The 23,551-nt window shown below is 41.4% G+C and overlaps 1 protein-coding gene across 1 annotated transcript in view; it reads left to right on the forward strand.

Annotated features, from left to right (window-relative positions):
* The window catches only part of SYNJ2 (synaptojanin 2), a 54,705-nt gene that overhangs the window by 16,928 nt on the left and 14,226 nt on the right, over positions 1-23,551 (forward strand). The window contains exons 7-18 of the mRNA XM_032216358.1: positions 903-999; positions 4,915-5,078; positions 5,701-5,782; positions 5,929-6,078; positions 6,165-6,330; positions 7,001-7,192; positions 7,491-7,572; positions 8,712-8,852; positions 17,198-17,390; positions 21,013-21,171; positions 22,145-22,301; positions 23,423-23,540. Coding sequence (XP_032072249.1) covers positions 903-999; positions 4,915-5,078; positions 5,701-5,782; positions 5,929-6,078; positions 6,165-6,330; positions 7,001-7,192; positions 7,491-7,572; positions 8,712-8,852; positions 17,198-17,390; positions 21,013-21,171; positions 22,145-22,301; positions 23,423-23,540 — 1,701 coding nt within the window. The remainder of the gene's footprint in view (positions 1-902; positions 1,000-4,914; positions 5,079-5,700; positions 5,783-5,928; positions 6,079-6,164; positions 6,331-7,000; positions 7,193-7,490; positions 7,573-8,711; positions 8,853-17,197; positions 17,391-21,012; positions 21,172-22,144; positions 22,302-23,422; positions 23,541-23,551) is intronic.

Here is a 23,551-nt window from a genome sequence, read left to right on the forward strand (position 1 = left end):
CATTATTTGGTAAGATTAAATGCCCTCACCGTTTTAGAAATCCATAATTGCTTAAGGAGAAAGCAATTAAAAAAGTGAGGTGACAGCTGCAAAGCCTGCAGGAGGAAGACTCCTGCTGGCTCTGATGGAACTCAGGTTGAACCTAGTCTGTGGGGTGCTAACAGTGGCAAACAAAAGAATTGTTTTCCAAAATCATTGAATCAGGTTAATTTCATGCAGCATCATTACTGTACTGATTCCTGAGCAATTTGCACTGATAGATGCCTTAACATTTCCTGCAATATTTGAAACAGTCTTGGATACCAAGTGAAGGTATCCAAGACTTACGTTTTCTAGTAAAATTGGAAAAATAAAATAAAATTGTAGTTTTATGGCTGAGAGAAGCATCTTAATACTCAAGATAGTCTTAAGGTACCTTGACTTTCTGCCTCCCCCCGAAACAAGTAACGCTCTGAATCTATTATAATAAACCAGGTGTTCTGATAAACTAATCACAATTTGTTTACCTGTATAATTTCAATTATTTATACTCCCAGAAAGTAACCAATCCAGTTAAATTTAATTTATTTGTATTTTATTTAGTTTGTCAAACATGTTCAAGATAACAGGTATAAATACAAACATGGACATGAACAAGGGAAATGAGTACGCCCCCTCATAAAATTATAAAATGTTTCTGTGTAAGAAGTAATAGTTGATTATTAAAATATGGAATATTTTTTCATTTGGAGTAAAACGTAAACTGTAGTAAGGAATCAAGTTCTTCAGTCGCTATTCTGAAAGAAAAAAACCTTGTGTGGTTAGAAGGCCATAACTGACATTGGTCATTTGTATTTTAAGAAGAATTCTAGGTAGCTTCTATTATTTTATGAACTCAAAGCGACCTATTCCTGCTTTTACAGGCATATGATGCTTCTGAAGGAACAATATGGCAAACAAGTGATCGTTAATTTGCTGAGAAGCAAAGGGGGAGAAGAGGTTCTCAGTAGGGCTTTCAAGGTAAAAACAAAGATCAAAGCCTTTTTGTTTGCTAATTTTGACTTGGTTCAGAGTTTTATTTCTTATGAAAGTAAGAAATATCTTCATATTAGGTAGCCGGCACTCAGCCTGGAAAAATGAGAGATAATAATTTTCCTTTTACAAATATGTTTGAATATTCCCAAATTGGTAAAAAATTATATAAATGCTTTTTTTGACAGCCTACTGGAAAGAATTGGGTGATAAATAATTGTGAGTATGACTGAATCATTTATCTGAAGTTGATCCCTGTTTCTTAGAGAAATAATTCCACTAAAAGTAGAGGATGACAGGTTGTATCCATGGATTTTCTTTTCTTAGAAAAAAACCCACAGCAATATGCTGTTGCTTTTCCAATAAGGCTTTATCAAAGAAAAAAGAAATGTAAGATGTACGAATGTACTGGAGTTAAGCTCTGTAGAGGATATCAGATTTTGTAAAACTTGCTAAATGTTGACAAGGAACATAATGGGTTGTGAGGACTGGCATGTTGATAAATGTTTAGTAGCCTTCTCTGCCGCTTCCCCTGCACCATGCATTAAGTCTTGCGTCTCAATTCTATTTTCTCAAGCTGGTACAAGCTGGCTCCTGCATACCACTAGTTGTAAGTCACTCCTTCACTTATTGTTCACTTTAGTTTTATGGACTATGGGGGTGGGAGTGGGGTGTCATAAAGGCACCCAAGTGAGTTTGCTCCAAGGTGCAGGGAGACATTTGAAGATGAGGGGGAAAGTGGAAGGAACAGTGAATTCTGCTGTGATGGTAATGTCAGGAGCAGATAACCAGGAAGAGGAGCTGAGTTCAAAATACTAGGAGGTTATTACAATCTACCTGTACACAAGAATGTGATCTAGTAATGGTCAAGGTGCTAGATAAGAGTCTACAGAATTCATGGGGGGGGGGGGAGTCTGATTACGTGTTTCACTCTGCATTTGGGTTGTCCCGGTCATCTCCTACAAATATCCAGCATGATCGACTAATCAGGCAGTTTGGGGAAGGGGGTTGTTCCACGCAGCCCTGCTCTGAGGTAAGGTGGACTCTCCTGATGATTACTTGGATTAAAAATAGGGTCCTCCAGCATGTGAAGTAGCTCCTCTTTCACCCAGCTAAGCTTCTGCTGCTGTGTCTATATTTCAGACATGGGACATGAAATATAGGGGGAGATAGGGGAAGATAAATGCTTACAAGAAGGAAAGGAGCATGGTGGCTTGTGTGGTTAAGATGCTGGGTTGGAGGTTAGCAAGCATGTGTTAGAGACTGAGTGCTGCCATGGAGCAAGGTGAGCTCTTATTGTTCACTCCAGCTCCTACTGGGGACAAGAAATGAGCCCCCAACTGGGCTTTCCCTAGGCAATGTGATGTCACCGGCTACTCCTTTCAACCCAGAAGCGCCTCGGTTCTTCTGACATGAGTGTGATGCGACCAGACAGGGAATTGATGTTATGTATTACCATTCCTCCTAGCCCAGGGCTGTCAAACTCTCAGCCTGTGGGCTGGATGTGTCGTGCTCTGGCCACACCCAGTTTAGCAAAGGGGGGAAAAGTCCCAATACGTCATGTGATGATGCCCTGACAAAGTGAGTTTGACACCCCTGTATTATCTTGCAAGATGATTTTCTGTTACCCCAGGTTAAAGTTGTCATTTTTCTGGGCAGGAAACTGCAAAGCATTTGGTTACATCCACATTCTTCCTTTCTTAAACCTCTTTATTTATAAAGCCTACAGTCCTTTTGGGAAACCTCAGCACGCTGACTTCCCATTTATTCTCTTTTTAACATTTTAAATGTTTTTTTAAAAACAAAGTTTTTAAAACTTTGAGAACAGAAGACCTGGGGAGTACAAGGCAAGTATCTTTTTCCCCACTGCCTTTCTCACTTGCATTGTTTAGAGGCAATCCGTTGTGATTCATCTGTGAAGTTAACAGTTAATACAACCGCAGAAGTGGATAGCATGCTTGGAACAATGACTCATGCTGAGCCGCTAGGGCTGCAGTAGTTCCCAAGTAAGCTATGAAGAACCGAGGCCTGTAAATAGTCAAAGATATGTAGGCAGTTAGCAAAGGAACAGGTCCAGTGGCAAACAAAGTTGCTATTGCTGCTGCTCGCCTCTTTGTCTCTTAGAAGCAGCCTTTACATACACAGTGATTTTCTCTTGAAGTTATTTTGGATCTTAGCCACTGGAAGTTTGCAATGAGTTTGATCATATTACTAGAGTAAATTCCATATCAATTTAACATTTGCACCCCTGCTGTCTGCACACAATCCAAGTTTAAAGGGCAGGGTAGGAATCTTTGAAACAACAGCACTAAACCAACAAGCATACGGCTTTGTGAATGGGTGGCGAAATTTCCTACTCACATCACACCTATTAGTCATAGCCATCTTATGCAATGCGGTCCAGCCAAGGCCACATAAAGGAGACATGGGAGCAACATATAAAACGGCCTCTTGAAAGGGGGTTAGTTTTCAACACCATTTTCCCATGTGTGAGCATGAATGAAGCCAAAGAGGCTACCTTAGTTATGTTCTACTTGTATCTGTCATGCATTCAATATACTTGTGGTGATAGCCTGTGATGCCGCATTGAGCTACTCTAGTTATATATTCCGTTACGGAGACATAGTAAACTATATTTTTGATTCATTCTTCCCACCAAATCATTTGGGAAAAAGATCCTCGGCTCCTGGTCTGAGCTGTTATAAAACATGATTGTAAGGCAGAGGTGACAGGTGTAGATTGAAGTGATTTCCAATATATATTGTAATATAAGAATATTATTTCTTTGCCTATTATCCTGTCCATAATGTCTCCTTTTCACTGATTAGTTTTTAAATTAACTGTGCTGATAGAATATTCCATCAGTAATTTTTGTGATAGTAGCATATTTTGCATTCTACCAGTCTGCTGGGATTTCTGCCAAATTCTGTAATCTCTTGGCTGATATTTTTTTTAAATGTAGGACTGGATGCCTCAAATATTCTACTATAGTAATTTATTACATGAGAAATAGATTTTATCACTTACACTGTCTTAACGCTTCTGGGAACAAAATACAGTTTATTTTAATTTATTTCTCTGCTTCCAACCTGTAATGAAGACAATAAATATTCAGGCCATGAATACAATAAACAGACTGCAATGCAGCAGTATCACAAGTATTAACTAGGCTTTCTCAACCTGCCCTTTCCAAAATATTGGGTTCTATGATTGCTGAACTAATTCATGTGTAGAACCTTAAAAAATAGATAACTAAATCCCAATGAGATCAGAACATGGTGAATCCATTTTTTTTATGATGTCATGTCACAGAAACTTTAAGTACAGGTAGCTCTTGACTTACAACCACAATTGAGACCTAAATTTGTTGGAGACATTTGTAAGTGGGCTTTACCCCATTTTATGACCTTTCTTGTCACAGTTATAACTGAATCACTCTAATTGTTGTTAGTAACATGGTTGTTAAGTGAATCTGGCTTCCTCGTTGACTTTGCTTGTCCGAAGGTCACAAAAGGTGATCACATGACCCCAAGACATTGCAACTGTCATAAATACGAAACCAGTTGCCAAGCGGCTGAATTTTGATCACGAGACGACGGGGCTGCTGCAACAGTCATAAGTGTGAAAAACAGTGAGTGGTAAGTCACTTTTTTCAGTGTTGTTGTAACTTTGAATGGTTGTAAGTCAATGACTACCTGTAGGCTCTTGAAATTGATAAGAGATGGATAGTAAAGTAATTGTATGTAAATAATTAGTTGTTTTTCTTCTTGTTAACTCACAACTGACTGCAGTGTTAGATATAGTGTATACAATCATTCACTAGCCGTTCAATACATGTTATCACAAAGACTTTTACGAATGAAGTAACAAAAAAGATTGTTTTCTGCTCTTTTCTTTTATAAGAAATTACTTTGGGCATCATCCCATGCAGTAGACACACCAATGATTAATTTTGATTACCATCATTTTGCAAAAGTTGGGAAACTGGAGAACTTGCTGGGGCCTCAGCTAAAGCTGCACTGGGAAGAATTGGGCATCTTTACAAAGGGTGAAAATGCAACTTCCCGGTGAGTATTATACTCCTTCGACTGTACATGTTTGTACTTTTTATTGAACAGTTTTTCATGCTCCAACTTTACGGTTGTGGTTATTTTATGCTAACTTGCTTATAAGTTTCTTGATACTTTTATGCAAGTGGGATTATTTAAATTACAGCTCTTCATCATTTTTACATATGGGACAGTCTGGAAAGTGGGTGACTCAGACATTTTTGGACATTTCATATCTGTTGCTGATCTTTCAATCTCGTCCATTTTTAAAGTAAATTAATATGAACCATGACTCCTATAATAGTTACAATTAATTGTTCTTACGATGTATGGGAATCGACATGTAAAATATGTACTCTTGCCTTTCCAGTCAGAATTGGACTATGGTTCTGAGGAGACTGTTTTGGGGAAAACTGATCTAGCCAATTTCAGCATTCCAGATGCACATCCTTGATGAATTGTGGCAAAGGAGGCTAGAAATGAATAACCTGAATTGTTGTAATTTGTGTCTCTGCTTTAAGACTTGTACTTTTGTCCATAGAGTCCTAAATTTTCATGCCAGAATTGCTCAGTAGAATACTCAATTTATAGGGGGAGGTCCAGTACTAATTCTTTTAGTTCTTTGACTTGTTTTTTGAAGTCAACAGATGGGTACCATTCGAATGAATTGTCTGGATTGTCTAAACCGAACTAATACCGTCCAAACCTTCATAGCCCTTGAGGTGAGTGATAGAGCATTCAGTTTCTAAGAATTTGAGCAAAACCCTTACAAGAGGAATTATCAATCAAACATTGAATATTATGCGGGTGGGATATTTGATTCATGTCCTGTCTTCTTCTGCATTATATTTTTCTTTTTTCAAATCAGATTCTCCAAAGTCAACTAGAAAGCCTAGGATTAAATTCCAAACCTATAATTGAGCGTTTTCTGGAGTCTTACAAAGCAATGTGGGCTCTCAATGGGCACAGCCTAAGCAAGATTTTTACAGGGAGCCGGGCTTTAGAAGGAAAAGCCAAGGTAAAGGAAAAAGGGAGCCTCAGTTATTCTCTGACATTTCAATAACGATGAAATTAAATTAAATTGTTAATCCTATTCTTATATAGGTTGGGAAATTCAAAGATGGTGCCCGGTCAGTGTCACTGACCATTCAGTCAAACTTTTTTGATAGCGTGAAACAGGAAGCCATTGACTTACTGCTTATGGGTGATTTTTACAATGAAGAGTATGCTGATAAAGAGAGAATGCTGCTGGATCATACCGCATTATTGAGTAAGCAAGATCATTTTTATGTCAATAGCTTTGCAGTCTTACCTGTTCTTGTATATTTCTTGGGAGTAATCCACTTAAGTAAGCCTGCACAAGATTTCGTATTAGAAAACATTACAGCATTATGTTTGGGACCTCTCAGTAGGATATTCAGCCACTCTCTTCGTTGTTTCCAAAATCGGGGTCTGACAAGTGAAAGGTTCCATCCATTAGTGGGGGATTTTAATACAACAGTAGAATCCTACTGATAGAATAAGGACCTGATGATCTCCCCCATTTTTTTCTTGACCCTCCCATCCTCAATGGCACTTCAATCTTTTCAGGAAAGTTGGATCACCTTTCAAAACATTGAAGGAGGGTGGAATCTGCAAACATCATGTCGTCGTTTTTAAAATTATGGACATATCATGCAAAATTGCTTCTCTGTAGAGGAGAAAATGGATCTGTTGTCACACTATCCATTCACCTACTTGGGAACTCTTGCTAGAAACATTATTGCTATAAGGAGTTCAATATAATTTAACATGCTTATCCTGCATTTAGAGAGTACTTATAAAGGAAATACTTGGAAGCATGACAGCAAAATAATTATCAAGAGATAATTTGCAATCAGTGCTATGGTTCATAGTTTAACGGAAAAAATATCTTTCCTTCCTCTCCTCATCTCCATTAGTGACACCAAGTACTTTGAACATCATGTCAGAGCGTCAATTTGAATTCACAAACTTCAAGAGAATTCGTGTTGCCATGGGGACCTGGAATGTAAATGGAGGCAAACAGTTTAAGAGTAATATCCTTGGTACCAGCGAATTAACAGATTGGTTACTTGATTCCCCTAAGCTCTGTGGAGTTTCAGAGTTTCAAGGTAATAAAAAATCCTACAGGTGATAATGACAAAAATATGAATGCATACTCTCTCTCTCTTTCTCTCTTTCTCTCTCTCTCTCTCTCATGCACACACACTTGTATGTGTGTGAATATATGAGGATGTCATTTAGGACTGCCCAGTTCAATTGTAAGAGTAACAAAGTTTTTTAGATACTTCTAGTAGGAACTAATTATGTGCATTTGGGAAGGCGAGCTTAATGAGTTTAATCTCATTTCCTGAAATGGAATGATTAGATCAAGCTCATATGTTTGGTTTTTCCCTCCCATCCCAACAGATGATCATTGTCCCGCTGACATATTTGCTGTAGGATTTGAAGAAATGGTAGAATTAAATGCTGGCAATATTGTGAATGCGAGGTAGGTTGAAATTGAATTGTTGAACTGCTTTATTTCAATTCCTGGCTGAGAGGCTCACTGAATGTCTTATTTGTGGTAATTTCAGAGCTATCATAAGTTTTGTTATTCTCAATAGTATTTTTAATTTCATGAAATGAATTTGTTCAGTATTTTTTAATTATCTTTCTTTATATGTATATTTTTATAGTCCAAAAAGTTATTTGATGCTCTGTCATTAAAATGTATTTTAACATTACATGTTATAAAGTAGCCAGAGTACAATACTCTTCAGTGACTTTATATAAATATAATAAATAAAATGATTACAAATCTCTAGAGTCTGATTCATATATGCATAGCCATTAACCAAGGTGGCACAGTGGTTAGAATGCAGTATTGCAGGCAAACTCTGCTCACTGCCAGGAGTTCGATCCTGGCTGACTTAGCCTTCCATCCTTCCAAGGTCAGTAAAATGAGGACCCAGTTTGTTGGTGGCAATATGCTGACTCTGCAAACCACTTAGAGAGTGCTATAAAGCACTATGAAGTGGTATATAAGTCTAAGTGCTATTGCTAATTGTTGACTGTAGAATAAAATAATGAATGACTTGTGCAATAGACTTATATCATCTGATACAAGTGCAATATATTTCAGTGGAAATAGTTTACATATTCAGCTGAAAGTCATATATGAATCAGTACATTAGAACTGACAATCCTTGTAACCACAAAGACCACACATTTATTGCTGGGCAATGGTCCAATGGCTAGGAGTGTGCTTGTATGCCAACACTCTGCTCATCATGCTCAGGTACCCACATATCTCGTTTGCAACATTTAGTCATAAAGAGCTTTTTTTCAGCTCATGGCCATAAAAAAAGCAATTCTGCTCAACAGGATTGCTGAGAAAGAAAGAAAACAATCTTTAGTGGCTTTCGTCAAGATTGGTGACTATGGGAGTGGGAATTTAGGTTCAATATGAATTTAGCTTCATCATATCAATTCCAAAATATCTTATGTATATGTAATACACATAATTGAATAATGACCTACTAATTTAGTCCATCCTTAGAATGAAATCCATAGAACATTCCATGGAATTTAGTTAAATTCTTTGATGAAACAGTATGTTTAAAAACATTATATCTATTATCTTTTTAGCACAACCAATAGGAAGACATGGGGAGAACAAATTCAGAAGGCTCTTTCAAGGACACATCGATATATTCTGTTGACCTCAACACAGCTTGTGGGTGTTTGCCTCTTCATTTTTGTAAGACCGTTCCATGTTCCCTATATAAGGTAGTTCTTCGTGCTTCTATTTTTATGTGACAGCTTTGTGAAGACATTGTAGATTTTCTTTTATGGAAATGAAAATTAAGGAACAACTGTGTTTATTTCTAATTCTGATTTAAATAGCCGAGAAGAAAATCGAAGTTATGTATTTGGTTTTGTTAGTTTTTCTCACCAGGATGAATTGGGATCATTACTTTGTTTTTCAAAATGAATTTTCTACATTCCTGTATTTCTGAGATGAATTATAGTTTACCTGTCAGGTTTCCAAGTGATGAAACCCATTCAAAGAAGCAGTGTGCAAAATCCATCATCGAATACAAATTTCTTTCACTTAGGTAGAAATCAAATTGGCGAAATCTATTGTAATTCTGGATCTGACACAAACCGGAATTACACCACATAATATTGTAAGTTAGAAACATTCCTCAAAAGTCACATTATCCAATAAACCCTCAATCCACATTGCCCGGTGTCTTCAAACTCTACCTTCTGTTCTCAGCAGGAGCAGCCTCTGTTGCCACGGGAAACAAGGTCATTTAGCCAAAACAATCCTCGCTATCTATTTGCTCCTTACCCCCACCTTAGGAATATAGCAAGCCCGAACCCCCTCCCCCCTTACATAGTAAAGAGAAAGAAAAGGTATAAATAGTATAATAGAGAGCTAAATAAAATGGCTACACATATGTCAAATTCGGGCCTGACATTACCCCTCCCACAATTTCTTCATATAGTTAGGAGCACTTCAGATATTAATTGTGTATGGAAGACAGCCAAATGTTCAGAAATGAAGACAAGTAATGGCTTTTGATTCTTTCCTACTCTTGCACCTGTTCCTGAATATATGTGTCTTGCTAGGAGAGTGATGCACTGTTTCTCCATAAAAAATAGATTATATGAATTAAGCCCACAGTCATTTCCTATGATAATCGTGACTATGTGTTCATGTCATGTGTGAACCACACTTAGGCACAGTACTTGCAGTATTCCTTAAGCACGTTTCCTTTCATCATTCATCAAAGATGCAACAAAATGCAGATGTCAGGTGGATTAGAGAAGAAGCACTTGTACATGCTTAATATAATTGCTATTTGTTTGGCACTAGATGATTTTTTTTTAACTCAGAAAATTATTTTAGGATTCATACAAGTTATTTTATAAAATATTTTTTAAATATTTTGGCTGTTTTATATTCTACTCGTTGAAATGCTACCAAAGACCTAATTGGCAATTAGCTTACAAGGCCACACGGAGCAAAGAGTCAAAAAGGAGCTTCAGAATTTAAACTCACCAGAACAAACAAAGTTGCTTCCTGCAAAGGCTCATGTCCCTTTGCTCCTCCTTTATGTCCTATGGGAGGGGCCAATCACCTCCAAGCCTTACTCCTGAGTCGTCCCTTTTGTCTTAACTGTTCTTGCCTTCTGGCAGCTCTGTGCATGTGCACACTGGGAACAGGCTCCCCCTATTCCTCTGCCTCGCTAATGTCCGACTCTGGAGGCAACACATAACTCCCAGATGGCCATGGCCCCCTCTCTGCCTCTGACGCAGAGCCCTCGTCCAAGCCTTCCCCAGATTCCAGGACTGGCCCATGTTCCTCTCCAATCTCCTCACTGTCTGACTCTGCTGCCAGCTCTGCAGTCCTCTGGCGGACCACAACAAAATGTTTTTATAAGTTTAAGATACACACACACACATACACACACACACACACTTTCCAAAATAGACAGTTGCTGGGCAGTTGAAAGCTACAAAATACGCCAAAAAGAAGGAGGAACATGAATAGGAGCTGGGTTCAATAAATTGCTCTTTGAATTGCATTCTGCTTGAATAATTCACATAATAAAACAAGTGGGTTTTGAGATCTTTATTGCAACACACTCTGCCCTCCATTACAAAATTGTATTTCAGGGCAAGCGTAAGGGCATGTTCCTTGAAAATAGCTGCCTGCATAGATTGATATTGGCAGAGTAAAGAATGGCATCTAGAATATATACAGTTGTTTCTCTCAAGTTCTGACAGTTTATATAAACTTCAAAATATTGTTATGCCAAACCAGATGCGTATACTTTCAACTTTAATAAGATTTGTATGCCGCCCACTCCTTTGGGACTCTGGGTGGCTCACAACAAAAGTAAAAACATATAAAAAATTTAAAAATACAATTATTAAAATTAATATATCATCCATTCAATCAAGTGGGGCTGGATATTAATCAACAGCCCCAGGCCTGCTGGAACAGCCAGGTCTTGGTCGCTTTACGGAAGGCTGGGAGAGTGGTAAGGGTCCGGATCTCTGCGGGTAGCTCGTTCCACAAGGCCGGTGCAGCTACAGAGAAGGCCCTCCCTCGGGGAGCCGCCAGCCGGCATTGTCCGGTTGACGGCACCCGGAGGAGGCCCAACCTGTGCAATCTTATTGGTCGTTGGGAGGTGAATGGCAGGAGGCGGTCTCTCAGGTAGCCAGGTCCAATACCATGTACGGCTTTAAAAGTAACGGCTAGCACCTTGAAGCGGGTCTGGAGACCAATGGGGAGACAGTGCACTCGCAGAGGATAGGTGTAACAGGTGTATCTAGGTACACCCATTATCACTCGCGCGGCTGCATTCTGGACCAGCTGCAGTCTTCGAACACTCTTCAGGGGCAGCCCCATATAGAACGTGTTACAGTAATCCAGTCTTGAGGTGACGAGGGCGTGAGTGACCATTCGAAGTGCCTCCCGGTCCAGATAGGGCCGCAACTGGTGCACCAGGCGAACCTGGGCAAAGGCCCCACTGGTCACAGCCGACAAATGGTGTTCTAACGTCAGCTGTGGATCCAGGAGGACCCCCAAATTGCGGGCCCTCTCCGAGGGGTGTATAACTTCACCCCCCAGGCTAAGAGGTGGAATGTCTGGACCATCCTTGGGAGGCAACATCAATAGCCACTCGGTCTTGTCTGGATTGAGTGCAAGCTTGTTCGCTCTCATCCAGACCCTGACAGCCTCCAGGCACTGGCACATCACTTCAACTGCTTCGCTGAGTTGGCACGGGGTGGACAGATACAATTGTGTATCGTCCGCATATTGATGGTATTTGATCCCGTGCCGGCGTATGATCTCACCCAGCGGCTTCATGTAGATATTGAATTACTGAGACCTGGCTGGGCCATGAGGGAGGAGTCCCCCTCACTGAAATGTTCCCAGAAGGGTTTCAGGTGCTACATCAGCCGCGTCACCAGAGAAGGGGTGGGGGAGTGGCAGTCATCATCTGAAGGTTCCTAGTTTCTCGTAGGATCCCTGCTCCGGAGATTGTCGGGTGTGAGTCCCTTCTGGTGAAGTTGGACCTTGGGGGTCAAATGGGTTTGTTGCTAACGTACCTACCTCCCAACAGCATTGCAACAGCCCTGCCTGTGCTCCTCGAGTCAGTAGCCGAGCTGGCAGTTGAGTTTCCCAGGCTTGTAGTGCTGGGGGATTTCAACCTGCCGTCGCTCGGTGATCGCTCTGATGGTGCACAAGAGTTCATGGCTTCCATGACAGCCATGGACTTGACCCAGGTAATTCAGGGTCTGACTCATTCAGCGGGGCAGACACTCGACCTCGTATTTCTCTTGGAGCAGTGGAGACGTGATCTTGATTTAAAGGGCATCAAGATCTTGCCCTTGTCATGGTCAGATCACTTCCTACTGAGGCTTGACTTTCGGAAACCAATCCCCCACTGTAGGGAGGGGGAACCGATTAGGTGGTTCCGCCCCAGGCGCCTGATGGACCCTATAGGATTTCAGATGGTGCTTGGTGAGATACCTGACTCTCTGGCCCACAGTCCGGTGGAGTCCTTGGTCGCTGCTTGGAATATAGCGGCGGCGGAGGCTCTTAACCGGATTGCACCTTTACGGCCTCTCCGCGGCAGTGGATCCAGGAGGGCTCCTTGGTTCACCGAGGAACTCCGGGAGATGAAGCGCCAAAAGAGACGCCTAGAGCGACGTTGGAGGGCTAGTAACTCCGAATCCGACCGAACACAATTAAGAGCCTTTATTAGGACTTATCTAGTGGCGATACGGGCGGCAAAATGTGTGCATTTTTCCACTCTTATTGCATCCGCAGAATCGCACTCAGCCGCCCTGTTTAGGATAGCCCGCTCCCTCTTGAAAGGGAGGGACGCAGACGAACCCTTATAGGGTAGAGCTGAGGAATTCGTTCAGTTTCTGTCGGATAAAATCGCTCGGATCCGGGCAGACCTGGACTCCACTTGGACGGTACCAGCCAAGGCGCCGGGGGAAGGTCCTGATCAGATTTTATGGAGCGAGTTTCAACTTGTCGCTCCTGAGGAAGTGGACAAGGCCATGGGAGCTGTGAGTGCCTCCACCTGTTTGCTGGACCCGTGTCCCTCCTGGCTGGTCTCGACCAGCAGAGAGGTGACACGTGGCTGGCTCCAGAGGATTGTTAACACCTCTCTTCTGGAGGGATCCTTCCCACATCCGCTAAAGGATGCGGTAGTGAGACCCCTCCTTAAGAAACCTTTCCTGGATCCAGCCATTTTGAACAACTATCGCCCAGTCTCCAACCTCCCCTTCGTGGGGAAGGTTGTTGAGAAGGTGGTGGCCTCTCAACTCCGACGGACCTTGGATGAAACGGATTATCTGGATCCCTTTCAGTCGGGTTTCAGGCCTGGTTACGGCACCGAAACTGCTTTGGTCGCGTTGATCGATGATCTCTGGCGGGCCAGGGATAGAGGGCATTCCTCTATCCTTGTGCTTCTTGACCTCTCAGTGGCCTTTGATACCATCGACCATGGTATCCTTCTGCGACAGTTACGCAAGGTGGGAGTGGGAGGCACTGTCCTAAAGTGGTTCTCCTCCTACCTCTCGGACAGGTCGCAGTCGGTGTTGGTTGGGGGATAGAGATCGACCCTCTAGGCCCCTCAAATACGCGGTGCTGCAGGGTTCGGTCCTGTCCCCCCTCCTATTCAACATCTACATGAAGCCGCTGGGTGAGATCATACGCCGGCACGGGATCAAATACCATCAATATGCGGACGATACCCAATTGTATCTGTCCGCCCCGTGCCAACTCAGCGAAGCATTTGAAGTGATGTGCCAGTACCTGGAGGCTGTCAGGGTCTGGATGGGAGCGAACAAGCTTGCACTCAATCCAGACAAGACCGAGTGGCTATTGATGTTGCCTCCCAAGGATGGTCCAGCCATTCCACCTCTTAGCCTGGGGGGTGAAGTTATACACCCCTCGGAGAGGGCCCGCAATTTGGGGGTCCTCCTGGATCCACAGCTGATGTTAGAACACCGTCGGCTGTGACCAGTGGGGCCTTTGCCCAGGTTCACCTGGTGCACCAGTTGTGGCCATATCTGGACCGGGAGGCACTTCGAATAGTCACTCACGCCCTCGTCACCTCAAGACTGGATTACTGTAACACGCTCTACATGGGGCTGCCCCTGAAGAGTGTTCGAAGACTGCAGTTGGTCCAGAATGCAGCCGCGCGAGCAATAATGGGCGTACCCAGATACACCCATGTTACACCTATCCTCCGCGAGCTGCACTGGCTCCCCATTGGTCTCCCGACTCGCTTCAAGGTGCTAGTCGTTACTTTTAAAGCCCTACATGGTACTGGACTGGTTACCTGAGAGACTGCCTCCTGCCGTTTACCTCCCAACGACCAATAAGGTCACACAGGTTGGGCCTTCTCCGGGTGCCATCGACTGGGCAATGCCGGTTGGCGGCCCCCCAAGGGAGGGCCTTCTCTGTAGCTGCGCCGGCCTTATGGAATGAGCTACCCGTGGAGATCCAGACCCTTATCACTCTCCCGGCCTTCCGTAAAGCGACTAAGACCTGGCTGTTCCGGCATGCCTGGGGCTGTTGAGTAATAATCCAGCCCCATGTGACTGAATGGTGATTTCATTTTAAACAAGTGTACTTTTAATTTTTTATGTTTTTACTTTTGTTGTGAGCCGCCCAGAGTCCCTAGTGAGTAGGCGGCATACAAATTTTATTAAAGTTACAAAGTTCTCCCCAGCAGGCCATTCATACCACACATACTGGGACAAGAGGCGTATCCACTTCTGCTTCTGCACTCAGTGGAGGGGGCACCAGGCCGCACTCTCAATCCCCCCCATACATACCGACCTAACATTCTCCACATGCATACCCCACTAATATTAAAATATACAGAGATACAGTAAAAAATTAGGATAAGTTAAAAAGCGTGGGATCACTCAACACATACATACCACACACATTCCACACACATTCCACATACAAAATTTGCAAGAGCAGTTCGCGCGATGTTAGGAATTGTGCAAGTAGTTCTTAACGTTTAGGATGGTTAAAGAAAAATATTCTAATCCAAAATAGGAAAAGTCCTTTAGATATGCCATGGCCAGATTTTCCCTACCTGTTGGTAATTCTTAAAAGAAGTTTAAGAAGTTTTGCCCTGGATCCCAGGAAAATAAGGGTTTGCGTTAACGAAGAAACACCACCATGTGACACTCATGTATGGCTTTTTATCACCACCTTAAATGAATATTTTCTTGGGGTCCCAAAACTACTGAATGAACTGAGGAGAAGACATGGTTTCTTTGGGGAATCACCACCAAAGAGTGAATGTGCCCAGGCCAGATCTGAAGCACTTTTCCACTTAAAGTTGGAAGAGTGCATATCTCTATTCAAAGCATAGTCTAAGGCCGTGATGGCGAACCTATGGCACAGGTGGCACATAGAGCTCTCTCTGCAGGCACGCGAGCCATCGCCCCAGCTCAGCTTCACTGTGCGTGCGCCTCCTGCTAGCCAGCATGCATGCGTGGGGCGGGAGACACATGTGCATTCATGGGGGGCATGTGGGGGCACACACATGTGTGGGGCCGGGGTGCACGGGGGGAGTGTCGTCCAAGCATTGTGTTATGGGTGCATGCACGCTTTCGGCACGCAATGATAAAAAGGTTAGCCATCACTGGTCTTAAGGTGCTAAGCAGAAAGTTTCCATTAATTAGGGTCTGTGACTAACATCTCATATCCACTTCCCTTGAGAAACCTCCACTAGTAAGAATTATAGCCTTACTGCTGAACAGTCATGAATTACAGGATGTGCCAGCTTTAATTTGAGGAATGAACTGATGTATCAGAGACCATACTCCAAAAAATAGGCATAAACAGGAAAAATGTGTCTTGTGTACTTTATGAATTGTTTTCCTACTCTTCTATCAAGTTAATCATAGCTATTTGGTGAAATGTGGGTTTTTTGGGGGTGGTGGTGGCTCTTGGACTACTCCAGAAGTGTTTGCTTTTATTGTTGTTTTAAGAATATGCAAGATGTGCATCTCTGATTGACCAGAGATTACTCTACAATTTTGCTGGAAGTTTTTTGGTTGCATGAGTTACTTAATTATCTTTCCTATTACAATATGATAAGAATCAATGTAAGGATGGTTTAGGGGTATTAAGATATGCTCATACACAAACTTGTTAAAGTCACTGAGTTCAGCACAAGCTTTCTATATTTCTTTCTTTTTGGTATTGGCTTGTACCTCAGATCATGTGCAGAGATGCTGACTTTGATTAGATGATACAATATCATTGAACAAATGATCTTCACCATATAACCCTATTGTCTGCAGTTGGGATTCTGGCTCTACTGTATGTATGAGTCCACATGAACTAAAACTATCAAATGTAACAAGGAATGTCCACTACAGATAACTGTCCTTTTTTACATGAATGACCAGATGTTTGTTGACATCTCCAGTAGGGTTGTTTGGGGGGCGGGTGGATGACAACTCCCTTGGGTTATTTAATTGCAGACTGTCAAGGAACAACTGGATCATTTGATGTTTTCATGCATTCTAGTGATTGGCTTATTTCAGTGGGATTTTGCTGGTCTTTTGCTGAAGGGAGGAGATGATACCTCCAATATCTATATTGGATTTTTTTTTTTTTTTTTGCCAACAGCATTGCCAGTGCTGGGCACAACCAACATTAGTGGTCCTTTTGGGGGCAATTAAAGGGCTTTAAAGGATGTAGTGGTTGTATTTAACCTTTGGTTTTGCAGAAAGACAGATCACATTGTGGAATATCAGCATTTTTTTTTGTCAGATTGGTATAATTGGGATGAAATCAGAGGACAAGAATGGGTTCTGGGAGACAATATGCAGCCTGCAGGCTATAGCTTGATCTTCTTTGCATCAGAGAAAATTGGAAATAAGAAAAGTCCCACTCTTTCTTCCCTCAGGAATCTCCAATGGATCCACATTCTATCCATGAATGGAAAAGCTCTATTTAGAGAGAACCAAGAACTAAAGTAAATCACTTATTCAGAGTTTTCAAATTCTTCCTAAAGGTTTAATTTTTTTTGCTTTGGGTTTTATCACCTTCTGTCCAGGGACATAGCAGTGGACACAGTGAAGACTGGAATGAGAGGGAAAGCTGGAAACAAAGGAGCAGTTGCTATCCGTTTCCAATTTCATAGCACCAGCTTATGCTTTGTGTGTAGCCATTTGACAGCTGGTCAGTCTCAGATAAAAGAACGGAATGAAGACTATAAAGAGATCACTCAGAAACTGAGTTTCCCAATGGTAAGGTCTGGGGAAAGTTTCATTTACAGGGCTACTGAATTTGCACATTTTTCAGGATAAAAATACACATTGGGAAACACCTATGTGCATGCGATTTTTATTTTTACTCAAGCTTATCTTTTTACACTCAGCGTGTTCATGTAAAGTGTGTTCCCTGTTACCAATCAGTTTGTTGCCCAGGTCATTTGTTCATCCATCCATCTCGGTTCTTTAAAAATTTAAGTCCTGAACGATTACATTTGAGTAGATCAATTCCTTACCTACCAACCTGAAGTGTAAAACTAATGGAGGCAGTATGAAAGGTTAGGATCTTGGGGGGTGAGAGGGAGACAAGTCTTCTAGAATGCAGTAGTTTAAGCAGCTATTCTTGCCAGTAGGATTCCATGTGTAATTCAAGGTGCTTGCTATCCCCTTTAAAACACTGAATAATATTTCTCAACCTTGAGAACTTCAAGATGTTTGGACTGCAATTCCCAGAATTTTCTACCCAGCATGAGTTCTGGGAATTTAGGTTCATACAGCTCAAGGTTGTCAAGGTCAAAAAACACTGGTTTAGACATTTGGGGAACTACTTTTTCCCTTTATGCCTACCTGTAAAGATTAAGGATGGCTCATCCCAGACCCCTTCCTCTTAGGACAGGGGTGTCAAACTCGCGCTGTCACATTATGTATTGCAACTTCCCCCCCCTTCGCTAAATGGAGGTGATCATAGTCAATATGTGACACATCGGACCACACGCCGTGAATTTGACACCCCTGTCTTAGGGAGTGTCACCTACAGGGACTTTGAAAGAGTGCCTTTTCAGCTGCAGCCTCTTTCTTTGCAGTAGCTTGCCTCCTGACATTAAAATGGCCCCTTCCCTCCTGGTTTCCAGAAGACCCATTAAAATGAGGCTGTACCGTTAGACACCCCCCCCCCGAACTGGAATGATATTATTAGGAATGATATTTTAATTTTAATCCATTGATTATGGCATTCCTTTTTTAAAATATTTTTGTCTTTTTACCCATTATTTATTTTGTTGCTACTCTTGATATTGCTATGTTTAAATTAATATATGTGTTTGTGTATAATTAGCTATTTAATATTAAGATTGGTGTTTCGCTGTTTTATTGTGTTGCTATGTACAAATTTTGCTGCTATTTATGTCTTGCTATAGCTGTTTTTACTATATTGCTATACACTCAAATTTCATCTGAATTTATGAAGATTGGAATTTTGTACCATTCAGAGTCAACTGGAAAGGCTTATAATTCCTGTAAAATTAGAAATCAGTAATAAATCCTTGGAAGGGATTTATGCACTTGGGCCAAGGTTTATAAGGCAACTTCAAAATTTGTTAGCATAGTATTGTAAATACATGCTATGATATATAAAAAATATAGGCTTTGAAATGCAGAGAAAGTGATAGCAAAAGAAATAGAAATATGGCATTAATACATTAACACAGTTGTTTTTTAACATCCCAATTGATCTTTTTTTCAATAAGGCAACAAAGAAGACTTCCTAGCAGCAACACAATAAATATTTTAATGCTATTTGGTACAGAAGTTAATTTTGAGGCCTCCCTTAAAAGTGTTACATTTATCAATGTTAATAATTCCATCCTCTGGTGTAACATAGCTTTTATTTGTTGATTAACATAAACAAGAATAGGGACATGGTGGCTCAGTGGCTAAGACACTGAGCTTGTCAATCAGAAAGATAGGCAGTTTGGTGGTTTGAATCCCCAGCGCTGTGTAACGGACTGAGCTCCCATTACTTGTCCCAGCTTCTGCCAACCTAGCAGTTCGAAAACATAAAAATGCAAGTAAAAAAATACGAACCACCTTTGGTGGGAAGGTAACACCGTTCCGTGCACCTTTGGTGTTTAATCTTGCCGGCCACATGACCATGGAGATATCTTCGGACAGCACTGGCTCTTCGGCTTCGAAATGGAGATGAGCACCAGCCCCTAGATTTGGGGACGACTAGCACATATGTACAAGGGGAATCTTTATCTTTACCTAACATAAACAAAATAAAATTGTAAAATAGAAGCTGAACTTCTAATATGGAGCAAATTACAGAAAAACTTTGGTTTCCCTACACCTCTCTCCCCACCCCCACCCCAAACATTTTGTAGCCTTCAGGAAGAGGCTTCTTAAGGTGATTGTGGCCAGCTGGGTCACAGAAGAAATTTGATAATGTCATTAAGTCAGGTGGCAATGAAAGAAGGAAGCGATGGCTTCATGGTTATGAAAGGAAGTCTAGCAAGATTCTAATTAGGTATGTTCACATGTTTCTGAAGTCCTTCACTTGTTTTACTGGTGGAAAGAATACAATATTTTTTTATAAATTACAAATTATTTCCATTTCCGCTGAACATGCTTTCACCATGCATCCTTATTAATTCTTAGAACTTACAGAAACAACAAACCATGCTGTAACCTTTAGATCTTTAACAGCTCTTTCTAAAATCTGACCCTTATCCTATGGATACATGTTGCTGCCAAAGAATAGATTGATTTGCTATATTGACAAGTGTGGTAATTCATTAGATTTTCATATCTGCACTGTTTCTTCTTCAAACGTTTCTCTAAAGATCAAAAGGTGTTAATAGCTATTTCTGTTTCCAGGATTGAGAGTATAACTCAGCCAATAGTGCGCTAGAAACATTTAATGCCTTAAAAAGATGCTTTCCATTTATGCAGAATAATTCTTATAAATGTCCATATACCAATCATTGCCTAATTAAGCAGTTTATATTTGCAAAAGTACATAGGCAGATTCACCTTTATTATATAGCTTTATTAACAGCACCCTCTTGTGGTGCTTTGATTGAGGAGTCTTATTTGTGGTACCTTTCCAACAATATATGCAGTATCTTTTAGATTATTTAAAAGGGACGCGGTGGCTCAGTGGCTAAAACGCTGAGCTTGTCGATCAGAAAGGTTGGCAATTTGGCAGTTCAAATCCCTAGTGCCACGTAATGAAGTGAGCTCCCGTTACTTGTCCCAGCTTCTGTCAACCTTGCAGTTTGAAAGCATGTAAAAATGCAAGTAGAAAAATAGGGTGGGAAGGTAAAGCGTTCCATGTGCCTTCAGCGTATACTCATGCTGGCCACATGACCATGGAGATGTCTTCGGACAGCACTGGCTCTTCGGCTTTGAAACAGAGATGAGCACCGCCCCTAGAGTCAGTAACGACTAGCACATATGTGCGAGGGGAACCTTTACCTTTAGTTTTTATAGCTCAGGGACTCTTCATCTGACATCCCTTGGGGTCCATAGCTTGAAGCTAGGAGCCTATGAACTTGGATTTTAAAAGAATGTAGTTTTATTTAGTTAACTTCTAACTAAAAAAAATAGCCAGTTCGTATAGTGGTTAAAAGAATCAAGCTAGAAATGGAGATCTTGGGTTCTAGTTCTAGTTTCTTAGGCACAAAGCCAGTTGGGTGACCTTGAGCCAATCAGTTTCTTTCAGCCCTAGGAAATAGGTAATGGCAAGTCCCTACTGAAAAAAACCTTACCAAGAACTTCCTCAGGCAGTGAACAGAAGAGAAAACAATTAAGCATTTATATAACTGAGTTGATGAAGAATTTTTAAATGCTGTTGTTTAATGAGTTTTTCCTCGACCAGGGAAGAAGTATGTTTTCTCATGACTATGTTTTCTGGTGTGGTGATTTCAACTATCGCATCGACTTGACTTATGAAGAAGTATTTTATTTTCTCAAACGACAAGACTGGACGACCCTCCTGGAATCGGATCAACTGCAGCAACAGAAATCCAGTGGAAAGGTAGAGACATCACACTTACGATGGTTGCAACATCCTGCAGTTTTTTGATCAAGATTTGCGGCCTCCTCTGCTGGTGTCCCATAAACAAAACCACAAGGGAAGCCAGCAGAGAAGGTCACAAGTAGCTCAGGTAAGTCTCCCCCACCTTCCACCCCCTCCCTCAGGCCCTCTGCACTTGAGCTCTGCCTCACCAGCCACAATCGCTCCCTTCCTAACCTTTCTGCACTCACTCTGTGCCTCCTCTGCCAATTGCATATCGCCCAGAGAATTGCTGCACCCGCCACTCACAGACCCTCATACATTTCCCTGAACCTCGCTGTGCTTATGCCATGCATCCCTTACCATACATCACCTTTGCACCCTCCCATACCCAGCAGCAGCTACCACAAACCTCAATCCCTCACAACCTGTGCACTCTCCTTGGATTGTGTACTCATTCTACACCTCCCCAGCCACTCACCCACCCCTTCCCCATCCAACAGCAGCCACTATAAGCCTCACCAATGGCCACTATATTCACGTGTTGGCTCCCTGGCTCCCTAATTGTCATCGCTAAGCAATATGATTGCATCACTTAGCTATGTAAATTATAGTTCCCATTGCTGTCATTACTTGAGGACTACCTGTAATGAGACAAATGAAAAATGCTGTATTATGGAAACTTAAATTTGATCAATATCCTGCTGCTGTTTTTCACCAGTTTCTTTTCCTAGTTGTTAAAAATGAAATTATTTCAGAGAATCTTTAAAGTTTGAAATGATGCCTCTAATTCATTAGTTCATACATATTATTGAAGTTGTGTGGTTTTTATTTATACTTGCAGAGTTAATTGTAGCATTCATGTTTTATTGTGCTGTTCTTTTTATGATTGTGCTGTAAACCATTGAAAGCCTTCCCAGTGGATGCAGAATGAGATGAGATAAGATGACATGCATGGCTATCTCTATAAAATTTTAAATATTTTCTTTTATAGATTTTTAAGGACTTCCATGAAGGAACTATCAATTTTGGTCCCACATATAAATATGATGTTGGCTCTGAGGCTTATGATACAAGTGATAAATGTAGAACTCCAGCGTGGACTGATAGAGTGCTTTGGTGGAGGAAGAAACTTCCAATTGATAAAACAGGTTGGTGGGGTCCTTTTTACTCTTTCCTAGCTTACATTAGTGTTTCTCAATCTTGGCAACTTTTAAGATATTTTAACTTCAACCCTCAGAATTCCCCAGCCAGTATACTGACTAGGGAATTCTGGGAGTTGAAACCTTCACATCTTAAACTAATCAAGGTTCAGAAACAGTGGCTTTGGTTGTTTTATGATGTTTGACATAAAAATCAGTGCTCAATTCTGAAACTCCATGCATAGTTTTGCAAAGGACACTTTTTGTTAATGGAATATAGTTCACACCACTGAGAAAACATTCCTTGGGAAGCGGGCATGATGCTGATCTAAGAAATAATTCAGTGGTTCTCTCACATTACTTAAAAGATTTATTTGTGTGCAGAAAGTTTGATTCAGTAAGAATTTTACACATTAACTTAAATACTAGGGATAATCTTATCAAACCAACAGTTGATTTTTAATTATATTTCATACTCAATTAGATTAAGCATTTTCTGCCCTTGATAATCCCAGGAGGCCTTTTTTTTTGCACTCGACATTTTGGAAATGTGTTCTCTCTCTCTCTCTCTCCCTCCCTTCCTCCCTCCCCCCCCTCTGTCAATATTGCAACACAGCAGCAGCCATGAGATGACCATGATTGTCCAGCTGAAAGGTGACCAGTAGTTGGCTGGTACTCAGCTGCTCTCTTCCGGGTTCCGGTGCGCGCATGCACAGCGGACAGATGGTCTTCATGCAAAGAGCAGCTGGCTGCCGCACCATGCCCACAGAGAGGGCTCTGCATGCCACCTCTGGCACACATGCCATAGGTTTGACATCACAGATTTACATCCTTCCTATCTATTTGGTGCCATACAACCAATTTCATTGTATTTAAGTACAATGACAATAAAGATTATATGAATGAGGAGCTATCATGCAGGCAACATAGCTAGTCAAAATAATGCTGAGTTTGTTTAGCTTCAATTTAGTAAGTGGGTTCATGAATCTCACTTAGTTTTTTATAAACCCTGATTAATGGCTTAAGTAAAAAAAGAAACAACCTCAGTTTTGTGGCTGTTATATGTGAATCAGGCACACGGTTCTGGAGCAATGCCTTAATTCTAAATCTATTGTTTTGTTTTTTCACAGCGGGACAAGTCAGTCTTCTTGACAGCGATCTCAATGCTGAAACCAAAGTTGGACCCATTTGGTCTCCTGGTGCTTTGATGTATTATGGAAGAACTGAGCTCCAGGCCAGTGACCACAGGTAGCATCTTG

The sequence above is a fragment of the Thamnophis elegans genome, chromosome 4, assembly GCF_009769535.1.
Source record: "Thamnophis elegans isolate rThaEle1 chromosome 4, rThaEle1.pri, whole genome shotgun sequence".
In the NCBI taxonomy this organism is placed as follows: Eukaryota; Metazoa; Chordata; class Lepidosauria; order Squamata; family Colubridae; genus Thamnophis; species Thamnophis elegans.